The sequence below is a fragment of the Bos grunniens genome, chromosome 13 (assembly GCF_055505025.1).
Source record: "Bos grunniens cultivar Pamir isolate PY7600 chromosome 13, Bosgru_T2T1.0, whole genome shotgun sequence".
Lineage (NCBI taxonomy): Eukaryota > Metazoa > Chordata > Mammalia > Artiodactyla > Bovidae > Bos > Bos grunniens.
The window spans coordinates 72,264,700-72,289,586 of NC_141177.1; the positions used below are offsets into that span (position 1 = coordinate 72,264,700).

Sequence of the window (24,887 nt, forward strand, 5' to 3'; positions counted from 1 at the left end):
AACAGTAAATTTAATTATTGTCATTTTGGAACCTACTGTTTCACTGGAGAGCGTGGGGTAAGCCTGGGGCTCAGAAGGCAGAACATCTGTCCACAGATCCTTCCAGGAGCTCGTGGGAGGCTCTGCTGAGGCTGGAGATGACTTCTACTTACTGGTGTAAATTCAGCTGATGGGATACTGTTTCTATTGGGAATACCACCCCCCTCCAAATCTGAATTAATAGCCCCCAAGATCTAACAGGAAGGAGGTTCTGAGAGATCACTTACTAGACTACCTTTTTTACTGTTTAGCCCTAGAACTAGTATTAATAATTCTGAAATCCCTTTAAGAAAAGCTTTTAAAAGGAGAGCAAGATGAATGACAAACACCCACTTTCAGAGAATTAGGGATAATTCTGCTTCTTTTATCCCCCAAATTCTTGTCAGAAATAATTTGCTTAAGGAAAGGTATTTAGCAATTGATCTTCTGGTCAAAGCTATGGTTTTTCCAGTAGTTATGTATGAATGTGAGAGTTGGACCATAAACAATGCTGAGTGCTGAAGAATTGATGCTTTTGAACTGTGGTGCTGAAGAAGACTCTTGGGAGTCCCTTAGTTTGCAAGGAGATCAAACCAGTAAATTCTAAAGAAAATCAACACTGAATATTCATTGGAAGGACTTAGGCTGAAGCTGAAGTTCCAATACTTTGGCCACATGGTGTGAAGAGCTGACTCATTGGAAAAGACCCTGATGCTGAGAAAGATTGAAGGCAGGAAGAGAAGGGGACGACAGAGGATGAGATGGTTGGATGGCATCACTGACTCAATGGACATGAATTTGAGAAAACTGCAGGAGATGGGGGTGAAGGACAGGGAAGCCTGCTGTGCTGCAGTCCATGGAGTCACAAAGGGTCAGACTCAACTTAGCAACTGAACAACAATGTACGAAATATAGGGACTTCCCAAGAGACAGTGGCTTGCAATCCAAAATTTGTTTTCTTTTTATGTTTTATGTTTTCTTTCCTTTTTTCTTTTTATGGTTCATATGGCTACTCACTGAAAATATTTGAGGCAGCAAAGTTTATTTGTCAATCATCTCTCTGGAATTGTCTTTTTTTGGTTGTATTAGGTCTTTGTTGCTGCTCACAGGCTTTCTTAGTTGCGGTGCTCAGGCTTCTCATTGCAATGGCTTCTCTCCTTGTTGTGCACAGGTTTAGTTGCTCCTCAGCACATGGAACCTTCCTGGACCAGGAATCTAACCCATGTCCCCTGCATCGGCAGGTGGATTCTTATCCACTGTACCACCAGGGAAGTCCTGGGAAACATTTTCTTGTAGAAATAATGGCATGTGTGTATTGAGTGGGTTGGATTCAGTTGTATCACCATTTGACGAATAATCAGTATGTGCTAATGCCTGAAAATACAGTCTAGAGATGGCCTCCAGCAGCACGAAGTCTGGTGCTGACAGTGTGATTCACACAGCAGTAAAGGGATGGATGAGGTACCATAGGAGCCTGCTGGAGGCTAGTGGATGACAGGTCTGTGATGAATGGACCTGGGAACCCAACTGTCAGGTTCAACCCAAGTCACCCAGGTGGGGCTGCCGACACCCCACCCCTACTCTCTCCACCTCGAAAAGGCTGACTTCAGCCAAGCCTAAGATGCAGTCAGGAGGTTGGACCTGCCACCTGTCTTGGATCTGTCCCTTCAACACTTTGGGTGGGTGGACACCTCTACTGCCACTGATGACCACTGACTGCCCCAAGGTCTGGGTCTTAAAATGCACTGAAGGAACACGTGTGCCCTCCAAACTTGAATCTTTACACACAAAAAAAAACAAAAACATTAGTTTTTTGGTTTGTTTTTGTCTACACCATGTGGCATGCAAAATCTTAGTTCCCTGACCAGGGATGGAGCCCACTGTATTAGGAGCGTGGAGTCCTAACCATTGGACTTGCAGGGAATTCTCTCCACTTGAGTTTTCCTCTTCTGCTGTGTCTGTGCCTCAAAATCAAGCCCTTTCCTGCTCTGCCTGGGGGCTGATGGCACTGCAGACAAGCTTCAGTGCCTCTCCATGACTGCTCCCTTTGTCAGTAGCTCCAGTTAAGTTATTTCAATTCAAAGCCACCCTCAGTTAGAAGGTGTGGGGGTGGCTAGAGTCATTGCCAACCTGCCACAACACGTGAATCATGCTGGGTACAATTAGGAGAGAAAATTATTTCTGCTTGATGAAAAAGTTCTTAATCGGCAGCTCCTGCAGGTGCTGGGGGTGAGATGGGATGGTGGTGGCACAGAGAACCCTCATCACTTCCTGATGCTCCAGGTGGACAGTGTTTCATGCCATCGCCCTCAATTGTTGTTTGAAAGTTTGTAAGTTGGATGCTGTGACTTTTTAGAATTACAGTGAATTCTCGCCAATGGTATAAGATTGATAACATAACATGAGGGAGTTTGGTTGATTCTCAGAATGAAAACTGGTATTTCAAAAGATCAGAGGAAAAAAAAAGATCAGAGAAAAGGGATTCTGCCAGCACTATATTTGAAAGGGACCAGGGGAGTGGTAGGAGTGTAGTCATTCAGTCATGTCCGACTCTTTGAGACCCCATGGACTATATAGCCCACCAGGCTCCTCTGTCCATGGAATTCTTTAAGCAAGAGCACTGGAGTGGGTTGCCATTCCCTTCTCCAGGGGATCTTCCCGACCCAGGGATTGAACCTGGGTCTGCTGCATTTCAGGCAGATTCTTTACTCTCTGAGCCACAGTGGTAGGAGGGGAAATGGTAGGAGGACCAAAAACCAGAGGAGTGAAACCCATTGACAGAACAATGGAGCCAAGTGCAGAACACAGATGGAGACTAGGAGAAAAAATATCACCCCATGACCTCAGGGGTTCACCATGGTTTGATCACCATGTCTGTTTGTCCAGAAGGTTTTGAATATTGTCTGGGAGTTAATTTTTTCCAAGAATTACTATGAGGTGAAACATTAGCCATTTAAAGCTAGGTGGGCTTGTTCAAACCATGTCCGGAAGAACATTTGGTTCCAGGAAAACAGAATTTGGTTCTCAAGGGAAAACAGAATTTAAGCGATTCACGTGTGCACCATCATGCAACTGTAAGAATATATTAAGTTGGTGAGAATTTTAATTCCAAATCAGTTTGCTTTGTCTTTTTTATCATGACATTGCATGATATCTGGCTTCACCCCCTGGCTTTGGTTCAAGTGCAATGAAGAACTTCACCAGAGGGCAAATGGTTCTGGTGTCAGTTGATTGAAAAGTATCTATGTTTTGCTGCAGTTGCTATAACCCAGATAAGACACAATGTCAAAGAGAACAAGACATTTTTGGTACAGGTACATAGAGTTCCACCCCCAGTGTGGATACCCATCATTTAGAACTTTGCCCTAACATCCTTGCAGTTGTTCTATATCAGGTCTTTTAATAAAAAAGCCTTACTTGATGTTAAAAGTGTATTATTTAAACAGAAATCTCATATTTTTAAAAATTAGGTGTCATCTGTGGTTTCAAGAATCTAAACATCCATGGCCCAAGTTGCATATAATTCAGCCACTTGCTTTTCAAGTCTCGAAATTTGCCAGACTGCAGGCCAAGGGCTTGATGGGCAGGTGTCCCCAGGCATGTGGATTTCAAAAGGGAAACCGTGTTCTTTATTCCCTTGTTTGCTGAACAGTGGATGGTGGCCAGTACTTTCTGTTTTCTAACAGATGATGTTGAGGAGGAGGATTTTTTTTTTTTTTTTTTAAAGAATTCTTCCTCCCACATTCACAGAACTGGAAGACTGTGAGAATGGAGTGCTCAGGAGGAGAACACAGAGGATTAGCTCTTCCTAGGAGTCCAGCGTGCTTTGCTGGGGCTGGGTCTCATCCTTTGGTATCATGGAGTGTTTGGGCACCACTATTGCACCCCTAAAGAGCCTGACAGACCACGTGACACGGAAGCTGGGGCTTCTCCCCACCTGCTTGGTGCTCCTGACATCTGCTGTCAGCTTTGCGGGGAGGTGGAGCTGGATCAGGGCCTTCCCAGGTGATGCTAGTGGCAAAGAACCCGCCTGCCAAGGCAGGAGACATGAGAGAGACAGGTTTGATCCCTGGGTCGGGAAGATCCCCTGGAGGAGGGCATAGCAACCCATTCCATTATTCTTCCCTGGAGAACCCCATGGACAGAGGAGCCTGGTGGGCTGTGGTCTGTAAGGTCACAAAGAGTTGGACGTGACTGAAGCGACTTAGTATGCATGCGTGGACCTGGATCAGACATTGCTCTGTGAGCCTTTTCTGCTTCTTTTGAACTTTCCATCAGGCCACGAGGATGGCCCTGGAGGCTCAAAAATAAGCTCCCTGCAGAAACAGCCCCCTCCCACCACCTGTGCCCTTGTGGCCACTCAGACTAGAACATCAGCTCTAAGACCGCCTACCTCCTAAATTAGTTTGCTGTGGGAAATGGCTCCCTTTCATCCATTGCTGTAATAGAAGCATCTGAGAAACAGACTCTGAGCAGTTCTGGAGAAAAGGAACAATGGCTGTAGCCAGCTCCCAGTTATCCAAGGGCCACTTCTCCAGGTTGTGGGTTCCCTAGCTTTGTAGTTGAAGGTGAATGTAACAAAGATGTAGAAATGTGTTTATTTTGCTCTTGTTTAAAAAAAAAATTTTTTTAAGTGATCGGAGGAATTGGGGCTGAAACCTAAAATTAGATTTGGGAGTGTTCCGTGGACTGTATTTCTTACCATCATAAGCAGAAACATCCACAGGAGTTTGTGTCTTTCCCTCTTGCTCAGGAAGGTATCTGCAACAGGGTAAGAGGACTTCCCTGTTTGTTTTTCTGCAAAAGGGCTTTTCTCCAGATTGAAGCAATGCTCATCTTCATAGTCAGTAGGTTCCAGTGGAAAGAGCAGAAACAGGATGAGATTGAATTGTGTTCAGTATCTCCTGAGCCATATCTCCTGGGTGTTGTCAGAAAAGGCACATCTCAGGGCTTTCCTGGTGACTCAGTCCTCAAGAATCTGCCTACCAGTGCAGAAGACCCAGGTTTGATCCCTGGTCTGGGAGGATCCCACGTGCCACAGAGCAGCTAAGCCCATGTGCCACAACTACTGAGCCCACACACTCTAGAGCCCGTTCTCCATAACAAGAGAAGCGACCGCGACGAGAAGCCCTTGCACCATAACTAGAGAGTAGCCCCTGCTCCCCGCAACTAGAGAAAAGCCTGAGCAGCAACGAAAGCCTAGCACAGCCAAAGTTAGTTAATTAGTTAAAATAGAGAAGGCACATGTCCGAGGCTCATTTTCCTTACTGTTGAGGTGCAGAGTTGTTGGAAGGACAGTAGAGAACGTTTACGAATGAACAGGATGAGACCCAGGCGCTTAATTCAAGTGAAACCAAGTATGGCAACCCACTCCAGTATTCTTGCCTGGAGACTTTCATGGACAGAGGAGCCTGGTGGGCTACAGACCATAGGCTCGCAAAGAGTCGGCCATGACTGAGCGACTAAACACTTTAACTTTTAAGTTGGTGTAGAAGCCTCTTGGTAGCTGGATGCTGTGGAAAAGTGCCCTGCTCTCTGAGGCCCCTTGCACCCCTACCTGTAACTTGGGAAGCAGGATGGTAACTAAGCTCTTCCCCACCAATGCAGTTGTAGGGAGTTAATGCATCCCCAGCCCACAGAACACAGCTCAGCCTGTGACAAGTACCGTGTAACCTGGAGCTATTTCTATTTCTCTACGTTCTTAAATTTTCTGCAGAGTCTATCCTAGACACTTCAACCAGATGTGTTTGCATAAAAAGGAGGTTTTACTTGTGAAGATGGTTTGCTTCCTTTTCTATGTTTGTTTACTCTTTGCACAAATACATACGGCAGACTGTGCTGAGTGCCAGACACCTGGTGGGTTGTTCAATGTTGGGCAGTAGCCACAGGCCAGGAACAGGAAATAATACAAAATAAACCAAGGCCCTGGACGGGCGAGTCTTGATGAATAGCGTGTTAGAACCAGGAAATGAGATTAAGTAGGATTTTTCCTGTTTCACAGATGAGAAAATAAAATGGCACAAGTGACAGATAACCCATCAAAACTTTAGAGAAGGAACTAGGGGCAGACTTGAGGCAGGGCCCCGGAGACTTGTTCTAAATCTAATCTTGACTATAAGCTCCATGAAGGCAGGAGGAGGGGGCTTCACCTGCCCATCCCCACAGCACCTAGAAAGACCCTACGCAGGGGCCAGAAATGCTTCCTTGAATTGATTTGAGGTGAAGTCACACCCCGGGCCCCAGACTGGGTATTCCCTCCTCTCTGTCTGGTCTGAGCTTTAGAACAGCACTGACATAAAATATCTCCTGTGCAGTGTGTGTTGATTGATTTACAACCTCCAGTTATACACATATGTGAACGCTCCCCTTTTGTCCAGTTACAAAAGTCAACAAATACATCAGATTGCATGTTTCTTCTCAGTTTCTAGAATCATCAAAAGTTCAGCCCAAGTAGCAGACCAAAAAAGCGAAAAGGCGCCCACAGACCACCTTATGTTCTTGTCGTTTAAATTGTCAGGCTGTGTCTCTCCTTTGTTGTCTCAGCTCCTGAAGTCCTCGCCCAGAAGCCCTACAGCAAAGCCGTTGACTGCTGGTCCATCGGGGTGATCGCCTACATCTTGTAAGTATGACTTGCCATCTCGGCTTCTTTTTTTCTTTTTAAATGGAATTGTAACAAAATATACATTTTATTTTGTATACAAAATTTACCATTTTAACCATTTCTAAGTGTTAGAGTTGGACTGTAAAGAAAGCTGAGTGCTAAAGAATTGATGCTTTTGAACTGTGGTGGTGGAGAAGACTCTTGAGAGTCCCCTGGACTGCAAGGAGATCCAACCAGTCCATCCTAAAGGAAGTCAGTCCTGGGTGTTCACTGGAAGGACTGATGTTGAAGCTGAAGCTCCAATACTTTGGCCACTTGAAAAAAGAGCTGACTCATTGGAGAAGACCCTGATGCTGGGAAAGATTGAAGGCAGGAGAAGGGGACGACAGAGGATGAGATGGTTGGATGGCATCACTGACTCAATGGACATGAGTTTGGGTAAACTCCGGGAGTTGGTGATGGACAGGGAGGCCTAGTGTGCTGCTGTCCATGGGGTCACAAAGAGTCAGACATGACTGTGTGACTGAACTGAATTGAAGAGTACAATTCAGTGGCATCAAGTACATTCCCAGTATGGTACCACCATCACCACTATCCGTCTCCAGAGCTTTTTCATCTTCCCAAACAGAAACTCACTAAACATTAACTCCCATTCACTTCCCCCAGCCCCTGGCAACACCACTCTGCTTTCTGGTTCTATGAATGTGGCTTCTCTAGGTATCTCATGGAAAGGGGATCATAAATGTTTGTCCTTTTTTGTCTCTCTTTTTTTTTTTACTTAGCATAATGTCCTCAGGGTTTATCCATGTTGTAGTGTGTGTCAGAACTTCATTCTTTTTCGAGGCTGAATTATATTCCATTGTGTGTATATACTACATTTTTGTTTATCCATTCATCCATCGGTGGACACTTGGGTTGCTTCCACCTTTTGGCTATTGTGAGTAATGCTGTTATGAATGCAGGTGTGCTAATACCTGTTTGCGTCCTGCTCTTGACGCTTTTGAGTGTATTCTCAGATTGCTGAGTCACGTGGTAATTCTGTGTTTAACTACTGGAGGAGTTGTCATACTGTTTTCTAAAGCAACACCAACATTTTACATTCCCAGCAGGGATGCACAAGGGTGTCCCATTTCTCTACATCCTTGCCATCAATTTTTTTCCATTTTTTGACAACAGCCTTCCTAGTAGGTGGAAAGATGAAGTTGTATCTCATTCTGGGCTTGATTTGCATTTCCTTTACAGCTTGTGATGTTGAGCATCTTTTCATGTACCACCTTGGCTTGACGATGCAATATGAAAATATTAGGGCAAATCCAACAGAAATCACAGTAAGAGGGACTTCCCTGGTGGTCCAGTGGTTAAGAATCTGCCCTGCAATGCAGGAGACACAGGTTCAATCCCTGGTCATGGAACTAAGATCCCACGTGCCATGAACAACCAAGCCTACAGCCAAAACTAGAGTGCCTGCGTGCTGCAGCAGAGAGCCCAGGTGCTGCAATGAAGACCAAATACACGTATGTTAAAACAAGAAATCACAGTAAGAAAAATGTGATGGAAACCAAAATTTAGCCTTGGAATCGCTCATTTCTTCTCAGGTGCCTTATCTCTACGACCCAGGAAACACCATGGTCATAGGCCTGTTGCACTTATTTTCAGTTCGGTTCAGTCACTCAGTCGTGTCCGACTCTTTGTGACCCCATGAACCGCAGCACACCAGGCCTCCCTGTCCATCACCAACTCCCGGAGTCCACCCAAACCCATGTCCATTGAGTTGGTGATGCCATCCAACCATCTCATCCTCTGTCGTCCCCTTCTCCTCCTTTTTATAGTTATGTGTTGATTTGCTTAAGTTCACTGTAAAGTTATTTTTAAGTTACAATTTCTTTTTGTAGTGATACTTTCAAACACTTATTATGGAACATACTTTCAGGGTAGGTTTAGATCAGTGAGTCCCTAACTAATAGCAGATGAATCTCTTCTCCTTAACATCCTCAAGGAGGGGACAAAGCCCACCACAGCCAAGAGGCTAAGAGAGACTGTGATGGGAGAAAGACTGGAAACACCCCCCTGTATTGGTTTTGTCTCATTATCTGGGAAGCAAATAGTCTTTCTACAGTATCCTTTCAACTGGCAACTTTTGCAATTTAATGAGGATTTAGCTGACAGCTCTTGTAGATTCTTGGCCTTATCACAGGAGAATTTTATCTGTTATGATGTACTTGGGTGTAGGGCTCCCACTTATGGAATTTAGGTAAAAGCCAGATTCATCTGAGCTATTATACAAAGCTAACACATTGCACCTAGAGAATGCTTTCAATTCTGAGGCACGTTGGCCATCTTCTGCAGTCGTGTGATCCTTTTTATGGAAGGAGGTGGGTTCCAGACCCTTTTGAGAATCTAATGAAAGCTGTGGATCCTCCTCCCTATAAACTCACACCCATACAATTTTGCATACTGTATTGGAGGGTCCTGGGTGAGCAGACACTGGCCATGGCCTTGTGTTATTTCCCTGGCTCCCTAAACCCTCAACTAAAGCTCTTATCCTTGACCAGCTTGACTGTGAAAGACTTAGAGAAATGAGCGATAAGCCAGTCCTCTTCCTGCAAAGCACCAAAGCAGGTATCATCTAGAGAAATCTTCCATGGGTCTAGGTGAAAAACTGACCCTTTATCTGGCCTTCTGCTTTTTTGCTTCATTACATCTGTTCTGAATCTTGAGCCATTGCTCTGGTCTGCATTAGTGTCTATATATAATTATTTCCCTGAAGTCTTGGCACTGGGGTATCATATGTCAGAATACCTGAGAGGAGGTATGTACTGCATTATTGGGATAAGCAGTTTAAAACCAAGCACTGGTGCCTTAGCTCATACTGCTTTAACAGAATACCACAGACTGAGTGACATAACCAACTGACATTTATTTCTCACAGTTCTGGAGGCTGGAAGTCCAAGGTCAAGGTGCCAGCTGGTTTGGTTCTTGGTGAGAACCCTCTTCCTGGCTTGGTGTGCAGATGGCTACCATCTTGCTGTGTCTTCCTCCTTTTGCCAAGAGGGAGGGAAAGCTCTCTGGTATCTCTTCTTCTAAGGGCACTAATCCCATCAGGAGGTCCCCACCTTAATGACCTCATCTAAATGTAATTATCTCTCAAAGGCACTATCTCCAAATACCATCATGTTGAGGGGTAGGGTTTCAACATATGGCTTTGGGTTACACAATTTAGTCCACAGTAAATGGTTTGGTTGACCTCAGCTTAGTGAAAATATTAAAGCAGAATCCCCTTGAAACATGGACATTTTAGGTCAGGCGTGGCACACACTTTACAATAATGATATCAAACCTTTGTATTACAGTGCAGTGTATCCTTGAGTGAAATCAGAGTTCTGCTAGTGAGGAAGAACTGCTAGTGAGGGGGCTTCCCTGGTGGCTCAGACGGTAAAGCGTCTGTCTACAAGGCAGGAGACCCAGGTTTGATCCCTGGGTTGGGAAGATCCCCTGGAGAAGGAAATGGCAATCCACTCCAGTACTATTGCCTAGAAAATCCCATGTACAGAGGAGCCTGGTAGGCTACAGTCCATGGGGTTGCAAAGAGTCGGACACGACTGAGCGATTTCACTTTCACTTTCAGTGAGGAAGAAGGCAAGAAATGGATTTGCAGTAGGTAACACTGTGTCTGCCATGGCACATAAGTAGGAAAATATCAGAAGGCCGACATGGTTAGAGGATCAAGACAGGATATAAGCAAGAGCCAGGGGAAGGGGAGACCTGAAAGAAAACTGATGGTTTTTTTCTTTTTTTTTTTTGGCCCCACTACGTGGCATGTGGTATCTTAGTTCCCCAACCAGGGGTCAAACTTGCGCCTTCTGCAGTGGAAGTACAGAGTCTTAACCACTGGGCCAGCAGGGAAGTCCCCAAAACTTAGATTTTAACCCAAGTTGTAGTGCAAAGTCAAAGAACAGTTGACCAGAGGTGTGACCTGATCTGATTTTCACTCTGCACTCTACGTGAACCCAGCCAAATATTATATTGTATACTACTGTGATGTTCATTCGAATATTATTCTGGCTACTCTTCTAACAAGGGATTAGACAGGGCAGAACAAAGACGGTTCAGAGGCTTACATTGGATGAGTGGTGATGATTGCTTCTGCCCTGGGGGCAGGGATGGAGGTGAAATGGTAGATATACTGTGGATGTGAAGGATGAAGGGTAGGGATGCTTCAAGGATAAACCCAACTTTGGGGCAGATGCTAGGAGAGTGATATAGAAACAATTTAGGGAGTAGGCAAGATTAGGAATTTCATTTTGGTCATGTTGAACTTGAGTCACCTTTGAGACACCCATTGACTACGTGTGGAGTTCAGAAATCTGGGATAGAGATACTGACAGGTTTACTGGGTGTGAGCTGAGCAGTAGAATTAATACATCCCACTCCTTATCAGTGCAGTATACAATATAATATTTGGCTGGATTCCCATAGAGCATTAAGCAAAGAAATACTGTATTTCTTTGTTTTTATATTAAGTATAAACTTGATAAGCTGAAACTTGATGGTTGCCTGGTCACCACTATGTTTGCTTCAAGGATTGGTCTCAGGTTGATTTCATGATTGTGTCAGACTTCAAAATGGCAGCCTGGGTTTTTATCTTCCTTGGTACCTTCCAGAGCTCAGAGAGTCTCAAGCAGAGAACAGATGGACTTTGGACATCTCACTTATACCTTCCACAGTGCTCAGATTATTATGAGTAAAAGGCCAAATCCTAGGTATAAATTGCTATATAATAGGGCTCTTGCCTGGAGAACCACTGGTCTCAAATTCATCATTATCGGTGTCAACAACTGGCATTTCTTCAGTACATTCTCTATTCCAGGCACTGTATGAGGTGCTGAAAATAATCAAGATGACAAAGACATGATGCCTCTCATCAGAGTACAGTGTATATGGTGGGACAAGCAGTTTCCTAAGTAGACTGAGTGACACTCAAGGCTGGTGTCCAGCTCTCATAGTTCCTGGGATGAAGCCACCATTGAGAAGGATAGGGTATTCAGGAAGGAGGGACCATCATCCCAAGGATATCCAGAAGTTTGGAAAAGACTATGTAAGCAGAGAAGCCAGAGGACAGCATCCCAACCAGGGGAGAGATGCAGACACGGGAACTGGGGCGCCTGAGGCGTGTTTGAGGACCGCAAAATACGCTGTGAAAGGCTCTGACTGGGTTGGTATTCTCGGTTAGAAGGTCGGCTCTGGGCTGAACTAGTGTCAGAAGTGAGAACTTGTGGAACTCACACTCTGGCTACTCTGCATGGGTCCGCCATGCCTGATCTTCCTATCCCATCCTTGATCTGAAGACTGATGAGGAAGGCTGCTGAGCGGGTCATGACCGACAGGCAGCACACAGAGAAGCCGGTGCTCCCCGGGGGAATCCATGCCGAGCCTTTGATCGTTCGTGTCGCCTGGCATGGAAAAGAGGTCAGCCTCTGCCATTTGGGGGCTGCAGCAGCGTTATTGCCCCTTGATGAGCCTGTCGCCCTGAGATATCAGCTTGTAGCAACAGTGGCTGTGACAGACACCCCATTTTCTCCTCTCCGCATGCCATTCAAACATTCCTCATTTTGTCGGCGTAGATCCTTGATAAATCGGTTCTCTTTTGGATCTCCACAGTCATTAATGTTATCCATTATTTGGCAAGAGAAATATTGTTTTTTTCCTAACAAGGAGACTCGTTTTTAAAAACCCTTTTGGTAGGTCCTTTCCCTGCCAGGAATCTTCCTTTGAGGATCAGGACTTGGAAAAAAAAAAATCTTTGCCCAAGTAGCCTAAGCTGCTGGGAAGGATTGAAGATGGGTAGGCTGGACACCATAATGAATTTGTTGGTGTCTAGTCTGATGAGAAAAAGAGATGCAAGAAGTCAAAGTGGTTATCTGAGGAGCTTTACAAATAGCTGAGGAAAGAAGAGAAGTGAAAGGCAAGGGAGAAAGGGAAAGATAACCAACTGAATGCAGATTCCAGAGTATAGCAAGGAGAGATAAGAAGGCCTTCTTAATAATACAAAGAAATAGAAGAAAACAACTGAATGGGAAAGACTGGAGATCTCTTCAAGAAAATTGGAGTTACCAAGGGAACATTTCATGTAAGGATGGGCACGATAAAGGACAGAAACAGTAAGGACCTAACAGAAGCAGCAGAGATTAAGAAGAGGTGGCAAGAATATACAGAAGAACTATTTAAAAAAACAAAAAATGTCTTAATGACCCAGATAACCATGACGGTGTGGTCACTCATCTAGAGCTGGACATCCTGGAGTGTGAGGCCAAGTGGGCCTTAGGAAGGATTACTATAATCAAAGCTAGTGGAGGTGATGGAATTCCAGCTGAGCTATTTCAAATCCTAAAAGATGATGCTGTTAAAGTGCTATTCTCGGTGTGTCGACAAATTTGGAAAACTCAGCAGTGGCCACAAGACTGGAAAAGGTCAGTTTTCATTCCAATCCCAAAGAAAGGCAATGCCAAAGAATGCGCAAACTACATTGAGTACAGTCATGCTCATTTTACATGCTCAAAATCCTTCATGCTGGGCTTCAGCAGTATGGGAACTAAGAACTTCTAGGTGTACATCTGGGTTTGGGAAAGGCAGAGGAACCAGAGATAAATTGACAACATCTGCTGGATCATAGAAAAAGCAAGAGAATTCCAGAAAAACATCTACTTCTGTTTCATTAAGATGCTAAAGGCTTTGTGTGAATCACAACAAACCGGAAAATTCTTAGAGATAGGAATACCAGACTACCTTATCTGTCTTCTGATAAACCTGTATGCAGGTCAAAAAGCAACAGTTAGAACTGGACATGGAACAATGAACTGGTTCCAAATTGGAAAAGGAGTATGTCAAGGCTATATGTTGTCACCGTGCTTAACTTATATGCAGAGTACATCATGAGAAATGCTGGGCTGGATGAATCACAAGCTGGAATCAAGATTGCTGGGAGAAATATCAACAATCTCAGATAGGCAGATGATACCACTCTAATGGCAGAAAGCATAAAGTAACTAAAGAGCTCTTGATGAGGGTGAAAGAGGAGAGTGAAAAAGCTGGCCTGAAATTCAGAATTCAGAAAACTAAGATCATGGCACCCATCCCATCACTTCATGGCAAATAGAAGGGGAAAAAGTGGAAGTGACAGACTTTCTTTTCTTGGGCTCCAAAATCACTGAATACAGTGCCGGCAGCCATGAAATTAAAAGACACTTGCTCCTTGGAAGGAGAGCTATGACAAACCTAGACAGTGTATGAAAAAGCAGAGAAACCACTTTGCTGACAAAGGTCCATATACTCAAAGCTAGGATTTTTCCAGTAGTCATGTACAAGTGTGAGAGTTGGGCCACAAAGAAGGTGGAGCACCAGAGAGTTGCTGCTTTAAAATTGTGGTGCTAGAGAAGACTTGAGAGTCCCTTGGACAGAAAGGAGATCAAACCAGTCAATGCTAAAGGAAACCAGTCAATGCTAAAGGATGGTTAGGGATGGATTTGCCAGATCTGCTGTGGGTGGTGAGGGCGCTTACCCATGCTGTGACCTCTGACCTCTCTGCCTAGAGGAAATCCCAGGTGAATACTCATGCGCATACCCTTACTTTTTGACTGCCTTCCTACATTGTTCAGTTTTTTAAACTAAGTCACAGAAATAAATTGACCAAGGTACACAGCATAATTAGCTTTGTAAGAATGGAACTAAGAATGCTTAACTGGCACACTAGGTCCATTTTCTGAGACAAAGGATGCTCCTTACCAAGGAACTCATCATTCTTTCCACCACTGAGAGCTGCCCCTTTATGGACCCATGTGTCCCAGAGAGACAGCACAAACCCACGCTTCAGTAGGAGAGAACACGATGTGATTATTGAGCCCCAGTGAAACATCCAAGCCTGGGGTATTATGATGGTTCCTCTTCTCATTTAACCCTGATAGAAATAATGAACTGGCATTGTCAGCAGGCAGCAGTCATCATATTTTCATAAACCTCGCAGAGTGGGACATATCGCCACATCCAGGCCACCATGGGTATATAGTTTTAACCTTGGCTTTAGACATTTAGAAATAAAATTACATCTGTTGCTTCATCTTGCTCAGATGATCTCAGGTAATTGATTCACACTAGCCAGACTCTAAAGATATTAAAACAAAACCCAAAAAAAACCCACAACTGGAATGTCCATTTATTAAATCATAATGAGATGCATGCCCTGCAAAATAATGAGATATGCATGTCATCAGACTAGCAAGTTCCAGGAGAAAGCAGACTCCAACAGGGAGTTTCCTTAGTGACCAGGGATCAGAGCTGAGGAGTTGGGTGGACTTGGATGGCCTTGGGTGTTTTCATGAAGCCCTTCGTGGGCTTCCAGTCACCTCTGTCTCCCAAAGGTGATTTCTGGAAAAGGGGGACCACTGTTGCAGCATCTCTGGTCAGAGTGGCCGCGTCCAGACGGTTCTTACACCTGCTGCCTCCCTCCACCTTAAAGACCAGCCACCACCCCGCACTCTTCTTTTGTTGTTCTAGCCTCACTGTTTTTATTTCAACAGGCATTGATGTTGGTTATAATTTCCAGGCTCACTGATTTTACTCCTGCATTTTAGTGTGGCTGCTTTTTGAGGAGTCTCAGAAAGATGCCCAATCCTCGCCACCCGCCCTGGTCTATACTGAGTGGACCTTGTGGGTGCCTAAGTGCTGTTTGTTTACAAGTCCTGCTTGACCATATTTCAGCTTCATTCATGGGCTCATGACCCTCTCTCCGCTGCTTTGGGAGAAGGACTGTTAGTGGTCTGTTGACAGTTGGTTCACCTCTAACCCTTAGGAAAGAACCAAGCATAAAATACTCTCTGGTTTCAAGAAGTGGGTGCAGGGATATGCACAGGGTGATGGAGGAAATTTTACAAACAGTACCACTGAGGTCAAGAAATGCTCCATTTTCCACAGTGATGGGAGCAATTTCCTGCCAGTGACTTTGGGGAAGGTGAAGTTCACCCCATCTGTGCCTTTGTCTCTGCAAAGGCCCAGGTGGTGGGGCGGGGGAGGTGCGCTTCCCCAGTGGCTCAGCAGTAAAGAATCTGCCTGCAATGCAGGAGATGCAGGTTAGATCCCTGGATCGGGAAGATCCCCTGGAGAAGGAAATGGCAGCCTACCCCAGTATCTTGCCTGGGAAATCCCATGGACAGGGGAGCCTGAGAGGCTACAATCTGTGGCGTCACAAAGAGTTGGACACAACTTAGTGGCTAAACAACAACAAGATAGAAAGGATGCCCGGTGGGAGAAGCAGGAAGAGAATGTCTCCTTTTCCACACTGAACAGTGTGGCTTCAGGACAAATGGAAGGGCATTTCACTCCCTCTGCTCACTTACTTCATGCAAGCATCATCTCCTGGAGACTGCCATTTAAGTAGCATCTAAATGCTTCGGGATATTTAGCCTGGAGGATGGAAGGCAGGGGATTGACATTTGCTCACTTAACTAACATTTATTGAAACTAATACGTGTCGGGCAATATGGCACGGCTGCTGAAATGGATTCATTACCGCCCTGGCCACACAGGCGCTTCCTGTCTGCCAGAGGCAACAGGCAGTAACAGATAAATTACAATCTGGTCTTGCTGCCTGTCCCTAAGGTGGGCGGCAGGAGCTGGTGGAGGCGGGGGGACTCCCAGGAAGAGATAAGGACCCTGCCCAAGCCTTGAGGAAGGCTCCCCGAGAGTGGCGTACAGTGACCTGGACTTGGAAGGATTGTCTTCAAGAATCTACCAGGTTGTCAGGCAGGGGAAGTGGTTAATTCTCTAAGACCCAATTATCTAAAGATATCGTGTGCTTACTGTGTTGGATAAAAGATGTCTCATTCAATTTGGGACGTAATTTTTAAAATATAACTTGGAAGGGTTGATCCAGCTTTGAACTTATGTATCACCAATACTTAGCGATGGGGAAAGTAAAATCTCTGAATATCAGGATGTTTCATTTGTCTAGCACCACACCGAGTGAGCGAAAGAATCAATCTAGGCTTTTATTATGTTTTAAAAGGTTTATCCTCTGGAATGGAGCATGCCAGCACGGAGGCTGGAGGCAGGTGGTACAGGTTTTCTTTTGGTTAGAAAACCAAAAGGCGCACAGAGAGGAAAGTGGCCAGCTCACCAGGAGCTGTAATAATATGAGTCGTGAGTTCAGACCTCTTAGTCTGAGCTGGGTTTGTGACCAGAAAGAGAAGAGATGGAGGTGGGAAGAGGAGAAGTACCAGTTCACACCAGCAAGTCTGGAAACGACCGTGGAGGTGGTTCAGAAGGAGGGACCAGGAGCCCATGACTCAATGGCAGGTACAGGTGCTCCAGGGCTGCACACAAGACCACACCGCAGCTTCCAATAGGCTTGCCGTGCTCTCACAGTGCACGTCCGAGGATGAGCCTCTGAGGGTGGAAGCAATTTCTAGTCATCCTCAGAAGTGCCTTGTGGGAACTTCTCTGGAGGTTCAGGGATTAAGACTCCACACTTCCAGTGCAGAGGGCATGGGTTCCACCCCTGGTCTGAGAACTGAGATCCTGCATGCCACATGGCACAGCCAAAAAGTAAAAATTTTTTTAAAAGCGCCTTGTGAGAGAGCTGTTGGAGGCTAGGGGACAAGCAAAAAGTGCAGTCAAAAGCCAAGGCCAACAACAGGATGGAGGTACAAGACATTTCCCAAGTGTGGCTGTTAGTCTGCACAGATTCGTAACTGCTTACCAAGCAGAACTTGAGAGAGAAGGAAGACGGGCTGGAGGAGGGAGGCAGAGAGCAAAAACCCTACAAGATGCACAAGTGGAGTTGGCAATCTGCCCGGGGTTCAGAATCATCAGTTAGCGCCCCTGTTAATCACCTCCAGACTGGATGTCTGCACTCCTTGCTGCAAATTCATCACTCGTGAGAACTAATTCTAGCTGCTGAAAGTTTTGCCGTGTTTCTCCTAACACAACATTCCTGGCTGTTGGAAGCTCCCCTCACTTATCCTCCTCTGACCGCCCCCTTCCCCACCTCCAATCCACTGTCAGCAGAGGCTGAGTTGAAAGTGGGTTTGTCTGAACCTCCCTCGGAGGTGTTTCCCTTGTGTGCTCACCGCCTAGACTTCCTGGGGATGCTGTCCTTTAGGCTGATGCAAGAATCAAAAAGTTACACATTTGAAAGTAGGTCCCTGGATCATAGCACACCTTTGGACGATGTCTTGTCCAGCCCAACCCTTTACTGTGGACAAGTTTTATTTTATTATTATTATTATTTGGTAACTATTTTACTCCAAATGGAGTATGCTGCCAATTTCTCACGCTTGGGGAAGAGTTTGTCCTTCTTCCCCTCCTGCCCAACTCCTGGACTTCAGCTCCAGTTATATATAAACTTTCTAAGGGATGTGTGTCCCGTCTCCTCTCTAGTGTCCCTTTTTTTTCCTCATCTAGAGCTTTCCCCGGTCGGCTTCCACCTTCTCAGCTTTCAAAGTATTAACCAAATTTCAGGGGTAACGGGACATTTGGCCATTGCGTTTCACCAAGGGCGCCTTGCCGAAGTCAGCCTGCACATGGTTCTAATACGTGAACTTTCCCTCGTCCCTTTCAGGTTTGCAAGGAGGAAGCTCTGGCATGCACATAAGCAAATCTCTAGTTGCTAAAGTAATTGCATTACATCTTTGTAAACATTCAGGTCTTACCGGTCATTCTGGTCTACAAATCCGAATAATGTGCTGAAATCTGTTTTGCTAAGTGAGCCTTGCAACTAAGCACCAGAGATTTGACAGCTTAAAAAGCTTTGCTTTATTTTATTATTTTAAAAAATCTGTCCTATTAACCAGAGTAAGAGGACGAGAACTCAGATTGCTTAGTGCGTGTTCCAGACATTCATCCAGTAAACACTTGTTGAGTCTCACAGACAGCCAAGACGCAGGGCCAACTGGTGGCTGCCCAGGGGTTGTTACACATCCAGCAGACTCTGCTCTCCAGAGGAGGAATGCCCAGGTTTGATTGAGGTTTCAGGTGTTTTTCAGAGACCAACTGGGCCTGGGTTGGCCCTTCTCAGTTTCTCTGGTTTGCAATATACATAGAAGTTTGTTGTTTCGCCCAATTACACTGTTGTTGTTCAGTCACTAAGTGATGTCAAACTCTTTGTGACCCCATGGACTGCAGCACGCCAGGCTTCCCTGTCCTTCACCATCTGCTGGAATTTGCTCAAACTCATGTCCATTGAGTCAGTGATGCCATCCAAGCATCTTGTCTGTCTTTCCCTCCCCTCCTGCCTTCAATCTTTACCAGCATCAGGGTCTTTTCTAAAGAGTTGACTGTTCGAATCAGGTGGCCTAAGTATTGGAGCTTCAGCATCTGTCCTTCCAGTGAATATTCAAGATTGATTTCCTATAGGATTGACTGGTTTGATCTCCTTGCTGTCCAAGGAACTCTCAAGAATCTGCTCGAGCACCACAGTTTGAAAGCATCAATTGCATAAAAATACTTTCTTCACTAATATGCCTTTGAGTAAGTGTTCTCAGGGAAGCTTGAGCAATTTCCTAGAATTGAGGACTTCTTGATAAAAGGCTTGGAAATACCCATCCTCAAAGATCAAGGTTGAAAAGCAGGTCTCCAGAACATCCTGTCTGCACATCTATCACATACTATCATGACTAGAGGTGGTTTCTCTCTCCTTCCCTTCCAGAGCAGTGTAGAAGCTGAGGTCAGGATGTACAGTCAGTCATGAATGATTCTGAGACTTGGTACAAAATTTTTAGTTATATTGTTCTGTTTCCACGTTAAAAGGGTAGGACACTGGACTGAGTCCCTTCAGACTCATCTGTTCCTCTCTCCCACTCCCTTGGGTCTTCCTGATGGTGAGCAGGGTCTCACTGCACAATATTTCAGCAGAGGGAAGCTGAAAAGTTAGATGGAGCTGGTAGAATAGAAAAGAGACAAACAAGGGGAGATAAGAGTGGGGGGCTGGCATTTAATGACTGCAATGTGATGGGCACTTTCATATGTTATATCTTTTACCTGTATCCATCCGTTCATCTATCTGTGTGTTATATGTAATATAGATTATTATACAATGTATGTGATATATGTTATAATATCTCTTATAATGTGGGTCCTATTTTTGTCATTTTACAAAAGAACTTGAGACTGGGAGACAATACATAATTTCCCCAAAGTCACTCTACCAGGCCTTGTTGGAGCCAGAATTTGAATCTGTGTCTTTTATCTCTCTGAATCCCAGGCTGAGGAAGCCACACCACGAAATGCCTCTGAAAGCAAAGTCAGCCCTCAGAGGAAAGGACTTGCAAAGTCACCCACCTCTTCATCTTCATGCTCTTCCTCCAGTTAGACTAAAGGGCGCGTTCTGGGTTGCTGTTTCCAGATGATGCCTCAGTCGTCAGTGTGGACTGCTGCACTCTGGGGCTTTTTATGTAGAATATTTGCAGTGTGTTTGGGCACTTGTGCTGTGTGTGTGTTAGTCACTCAGCCATGTCCGACTCTGCAACCCCATGGCCTGTAGCCCGCCAGGCTCCTCTGTGCGTGGGGGTTCTCCAGGCAAGAATATCGGAGAGGGTTGCCATGCCCTCCTCCAGGGGATCTTCCCAACCCAGGGATCAACCCAGGTCTCCCTCATTGCAGGTGGATTCTTTACCAGCTGAGCTACCAGGGAAGCCCAGGAGGCACATTTCAGATGCTCAGAAGGTTTGCTTGTATGTGTTGCTTGCTTTCCCAGCTACACTGGGTAAGAGAGGCAGGCCGGAACTTCTGCCCAGCCCTGAGCTCCAGGGTCTGGACGGCAGCTTTTCTATCCTCTGTACCCCCTGCTGCAGTGCAGGGGAGCCAAGCGCTGAACCAGGGCTACCGGATGTGACCTTATTGGGGTTTGGTTCAGCAAAGACTCGGGTTCACTTTTCTTTATCCCTGTCTCCCACTGATGGGCCACCTCCTGTCTTTCTAGAAGGCAGGCTGGGGTAGGACATTAGGTGTTGATCTCCTAACTGTAAGGACACAGCTGCCCAGAGCTGCTTCCCCGAGGAGGGCTGTGTCTATTGAAGAGACAGGTTGGACTTGCCAGGTGCTGTGGTGACACGTTGGGGTTGTCCCTGGTCCCTTCCCCTCCGTGTTCTCCACCATGGTTGATGCAGCCCCCGTGGTCCATGCTGGAGACCTGGGAGGCATCCTGGCCTTCCCTTTCTCCATAGCTAATCACCTCATCTTCCTGTTTTTCCCTCTGGACTCCTTTTGGAATCCATTCCCCCAACCACTACCACTGCCTGTGCCTCCGGTCCTTCCCTTGTCTGCTCACAGCAGCTAACTTGTCTTCCTGCCTCAAACCCACCCTCCACACAGCTGCAAAGTCAGTTGCCCACATGGCTCCTCTGTTCTCTGTGCTAAGTCACTAATTCCTATCTGATTCTTTTTCGACCCCATGAACTATAGCCTGTCAGGCGCCTCTGTCCTTGGAATTTTCCAGGCAAGAGTACTGGAATGGGTTGCCATTTCCTTCTCCAGGGGATCTTCCTGACCCAGGGATCAAATCCATGTCTCCCACTTGGCAGGTGGATTCTTTACCACTGAGCCACCTTTATCCATTTATCCATCAGTGGACATTGAATTTTTTCACATCTTGACCATGCTACAGTGAACACAGGAGCACATGTATCTCTTCATGGCACTGATGTCATCTCCTTTAGGAATATATCCTGAAGAAGGATTCCTGGATCACGTGGTGGTTCCATTTTTAATATTTGGAAAACATCCGTATCATTTTCCATAGTGGCTGCACCATTTTGCATTCTCACCAACAGTGCACAAGGGTTCCATTTTCTCCACATCCTAACACTTGTTAACTTTCATTATTTTTTTGTTGTTAATAATGACCATCCTAACAGGTATAAATGTAATAACTCATTGCCTGTCACTGCTTCTGATACCAGCTCCTTCCTGTCTTCTCTGTGTCTGTCTCTCAAACCAAAAGTCAATAAGGAAAAGCAGAACCTTAAATCAGGTCTAAGAAATATGCAAGAAGTTAGAAGGCTGCAGTGAATTATGACAGTAAAGTTACATAAAAGCAGAAAGAGGTAACAACTGATTGTTATCTGGAATTCTTTTCAGCAGGCATCCATTTTTGTAAGGACACTGATATTGTCCAAGGGCAAAGGAGGAGGTGGAACATCCCTTAATTAGCACAATTATTGCAGTCAAGTCTCGGGACCGCTCAGTGGAAGCTCTAACCCTATCACACCATTTCATTTTCCAAGAATAACTGTGCCTTGCTGGACCAGCCATGGTTGGCTGTGGGTGATTTTCACTTTCATTTATGTTAACAGCCTTCTTCATGGAAAACTTCCTCCATGAGACTTGTCCACAAAACGGTAGTGGCGTTTTAGGTAACCCAATGCATTCTCTCTACAAACAGAGGCCAGGTTGCTCCCAGCACCTGGCCTTGCTCACTGGGTTCTTCTGGAACGTCAGTCAGTGGCACCGAGCTTTGCTGATTTCCCACCTTCCAGGAGGGTGGTGTGCAGGAGGGAGGAGTCGGGATGAGTGAGGACTCCGATGGTGTCCTGGGCTGTGCTGCAGTGGGTGCTCCTGCATCCTTCCTTCATCCTTGTCTCTCTTTCAGCGCCCAGCCAGAGGGCTCAGCAGCCAGCGGTGAAACCCCCTCTCCAAGAGCATGTTTGTTCATCCAGACATTGACCCAGGAATTGCCATAGGTAGACCCTGAGCTGAGCACTAGAAATCCAAGAAGAAAGAAAAACACGAGACATGGTCCTGCCTTGAGGAGGGTGTGGAGATCAGGACAGTGTGCCGTAAGGAAGGGTCACAGAGCAGGGCACCCACACTGCCTGGCAGCAGAGGGCTGGGTCTTCCTAGTAACACCCTAGCTGGGATGTGCCAGTTGGAAAGGGCCAGGGGAGGGTAGCCCAGGTAGAGTGCAGACCTTCATTTCGGTCCAGAAATAAAAAGTACTCTGTGGACTGCAAACCAACCCTAAGCATCTTAGCAGCTAGACCCAGTATCTGGGAAATGGGGAGGTCGGGTCCAGTGGCTGGGTTCTGTTTGCAGTTGAAGGGGCCAGTGGGCAAAGGAAAGGGCCTGCAGAGAGAATTCAAAGTCAAAACTGAAACCTAAGGTTCAGTTCTCAAGCCTCCTTCCCTTTAGTGAACAAGCAAGACAGTTAAGAACAGACCCGGAATCAGACAGACAGGGCTCGTGTCCCGACTTCGCTGCAAGTTAGCTTCTCTGCCTTTAAAATGAGAATTATACAAGGGACTGTATACAGGGCTCTGGTGTGAAGGGACCGCAAGGAATAGCACCGTGACCTTGAGACTGACGGCAGCTGAGCCATAACTGCCCTGACCCTCAGTGATCAGGGAGGAGGAAGCAGTTACCCCGCCCAAGGGAGAGTCTGGCAGAGCCCCTCCCTGGGAGCAGCACTGCCCTGGGCTCAGCGCTGTAACCAGCCTGAGTCTCAGTGGAAGGGGCCAGGGCATCGCCCTGCCCTCCTCCCCCATCTCCCCTGGGGTCCCCGCTGGCTGACCCCCCAGCAGATGTCAGAGAATTCAGCCCTCAGCAACCCTCCATACAGGCCAGCCTCCCGGGGACGGAGCGGAGTGGAGGGTGGCTCTGCAGGTCCAGGCAGGCTGTCAGAGATGCTCCCCTCCTGGGGGAGTGAGGTTTAAGTGAGAGAATAGAGCAAAGCGCATGGTGGGACTTTTGACCCTGAATAAGTGTTCAGCTGAGGCTACACTAGAACCCAATGTACGTCTGTTTAAGTGTGCCAGAGGAGATGAGACGACAGACGGAGTAGTAGAGGGAAGACGGGAGGGGTAAGCATGCTCCCCTGGATGGCCCTCCAAGGCTGGAATGGACGTGAGTGAGGAGCTGGTGGAGCCGGGTTGCTGGCACTGGGGGGACCGTCTGTCGTGGGCAAGTTCAGACGTTATCCTGAACCACGGGCTTCTTGTTCTAGAACAATTGGGAATAGCTTTATCGTCTTTGAGAACCTGTCAATTTGTAGGTTATTTAGCTGGTTTGATATGTAAAATGTGAACACAGAGATGAAAACGAAGCCTGCAAATGGGCAGGCCCAGGACTGTGGAAGTCAGCATCCTGTATATGGAGATAGAAACATCTCACAGTTGTCATTTCTGCTAATTAAACCTGCCACACAAACCACTCATGAAATAGCCTCGCCTGGGAGCCCTGTGAAATTTCTAGGTCTGAGGAAGATTTTACAACCTCTCCTTGCCCTTCCATTCTGTTTCCATCCCTGTTTTAAAACCTTCTTTCTTAATTTTAATTTAGTCCTCAAGCTCCATCCGTTTCCTTTCTTTCCATTCTCAGTGAAAGTGAAAGTCACTCAGTTGTGTCCGACTCTTTGCGACCCCATGGACTATTTTAGTCCATGGAATTCTCTAGACCGGAATACTGGAGTGGGTAACCTTTCCCTTCTCCAGGGGATCTTGCCAACCCAGGAGTCGAACCCAGGTCTCCCACATTGCAGGCGGATTCTTTACCAGCTGAGCCACCAGAGAAGCCCAAGAATACTGGAGTAGGTAGCCTATCCCTTCTGCATCGGATCTTCGACCCAGGAATCAAACTGGGGTCTCCTGCATTTCAGGTGGATTCTTTACCAACTGAGCTATCAGAGAAGCCCTCCATCCTCAGTACCAAAACACAAAAAGTATTTTGTGTTTCCCCTCCCCAAGAGAGCTAAAACCAGAAGAAATCAAATTACTTTAAGAAGATTGGCACATGAAGAATAAATCTTCCTTGAAATTTTCTTAAAGATTTTTTTCCCTTGAAAGCCGAACTGTAAAATAAAACACACTCTGTTGTTAACAAACAGAAGCCTCACGTATCTACAATTTCGCTGTTTTCCAAGATGAACTAACATTTCGCTCTGTCTGCTTTTCCTAATATGCACATTTCATTTACCCTAAATCCTCATTATGGGAAACATTTCTGCGTCTGTCTCTCAGCCCCAGGCTTTCCTGGGAAGTGAAATATGGGCTTCGTGGTTTCAGAAGCACTGGCTCTCACTCATTTCGCCAAAAGCAGCAAATCTTTAAAAATGAAATTTTCCAGGCTCTTAGCCCCTAAACCAACCCTGTAGGGAGAGACGGTTTTGAATCTTATCGGCCCACAGAATGTCTCACAGCATTTAAAAGTGTCGTCAGCCCTTCCCCTATACAGCAGAGGCAGCGAGGCTGTGCAGAGTGCAGGAGCGGCTGAAAAAATGTACTGAAAGCTG

The 24,887-nt window shown here is 46.0% G+C and overlaps 1 protein-coding gene across 3 annotated transcripts in view; it reads left to right on the top strand.

The window, feature by feature from the left end:
- Nucleotides 1–24,887, top strand: part of CAMK1D (calcium/calmodulin dependent protein kinase ID) — a 392,490-nt gene that overhangs the window by 353,393 nt on the left and 14,210 nt on the right. For all 3 annotated transcript variants that reach the window (XM_086334937.1, XM_086334939.1, XM_086334940.1), the window contains one exon: nucleotides 6,562–6,637. In XM_086334937.1, the coding sequence (XP_086191063.1) occupies nucleotides 6,562–6,637 (76 nt within the window). The remainder of the gene's footprint in view (nucleotides 1–6,561; nucleotides 6,638–24,887) is intronic.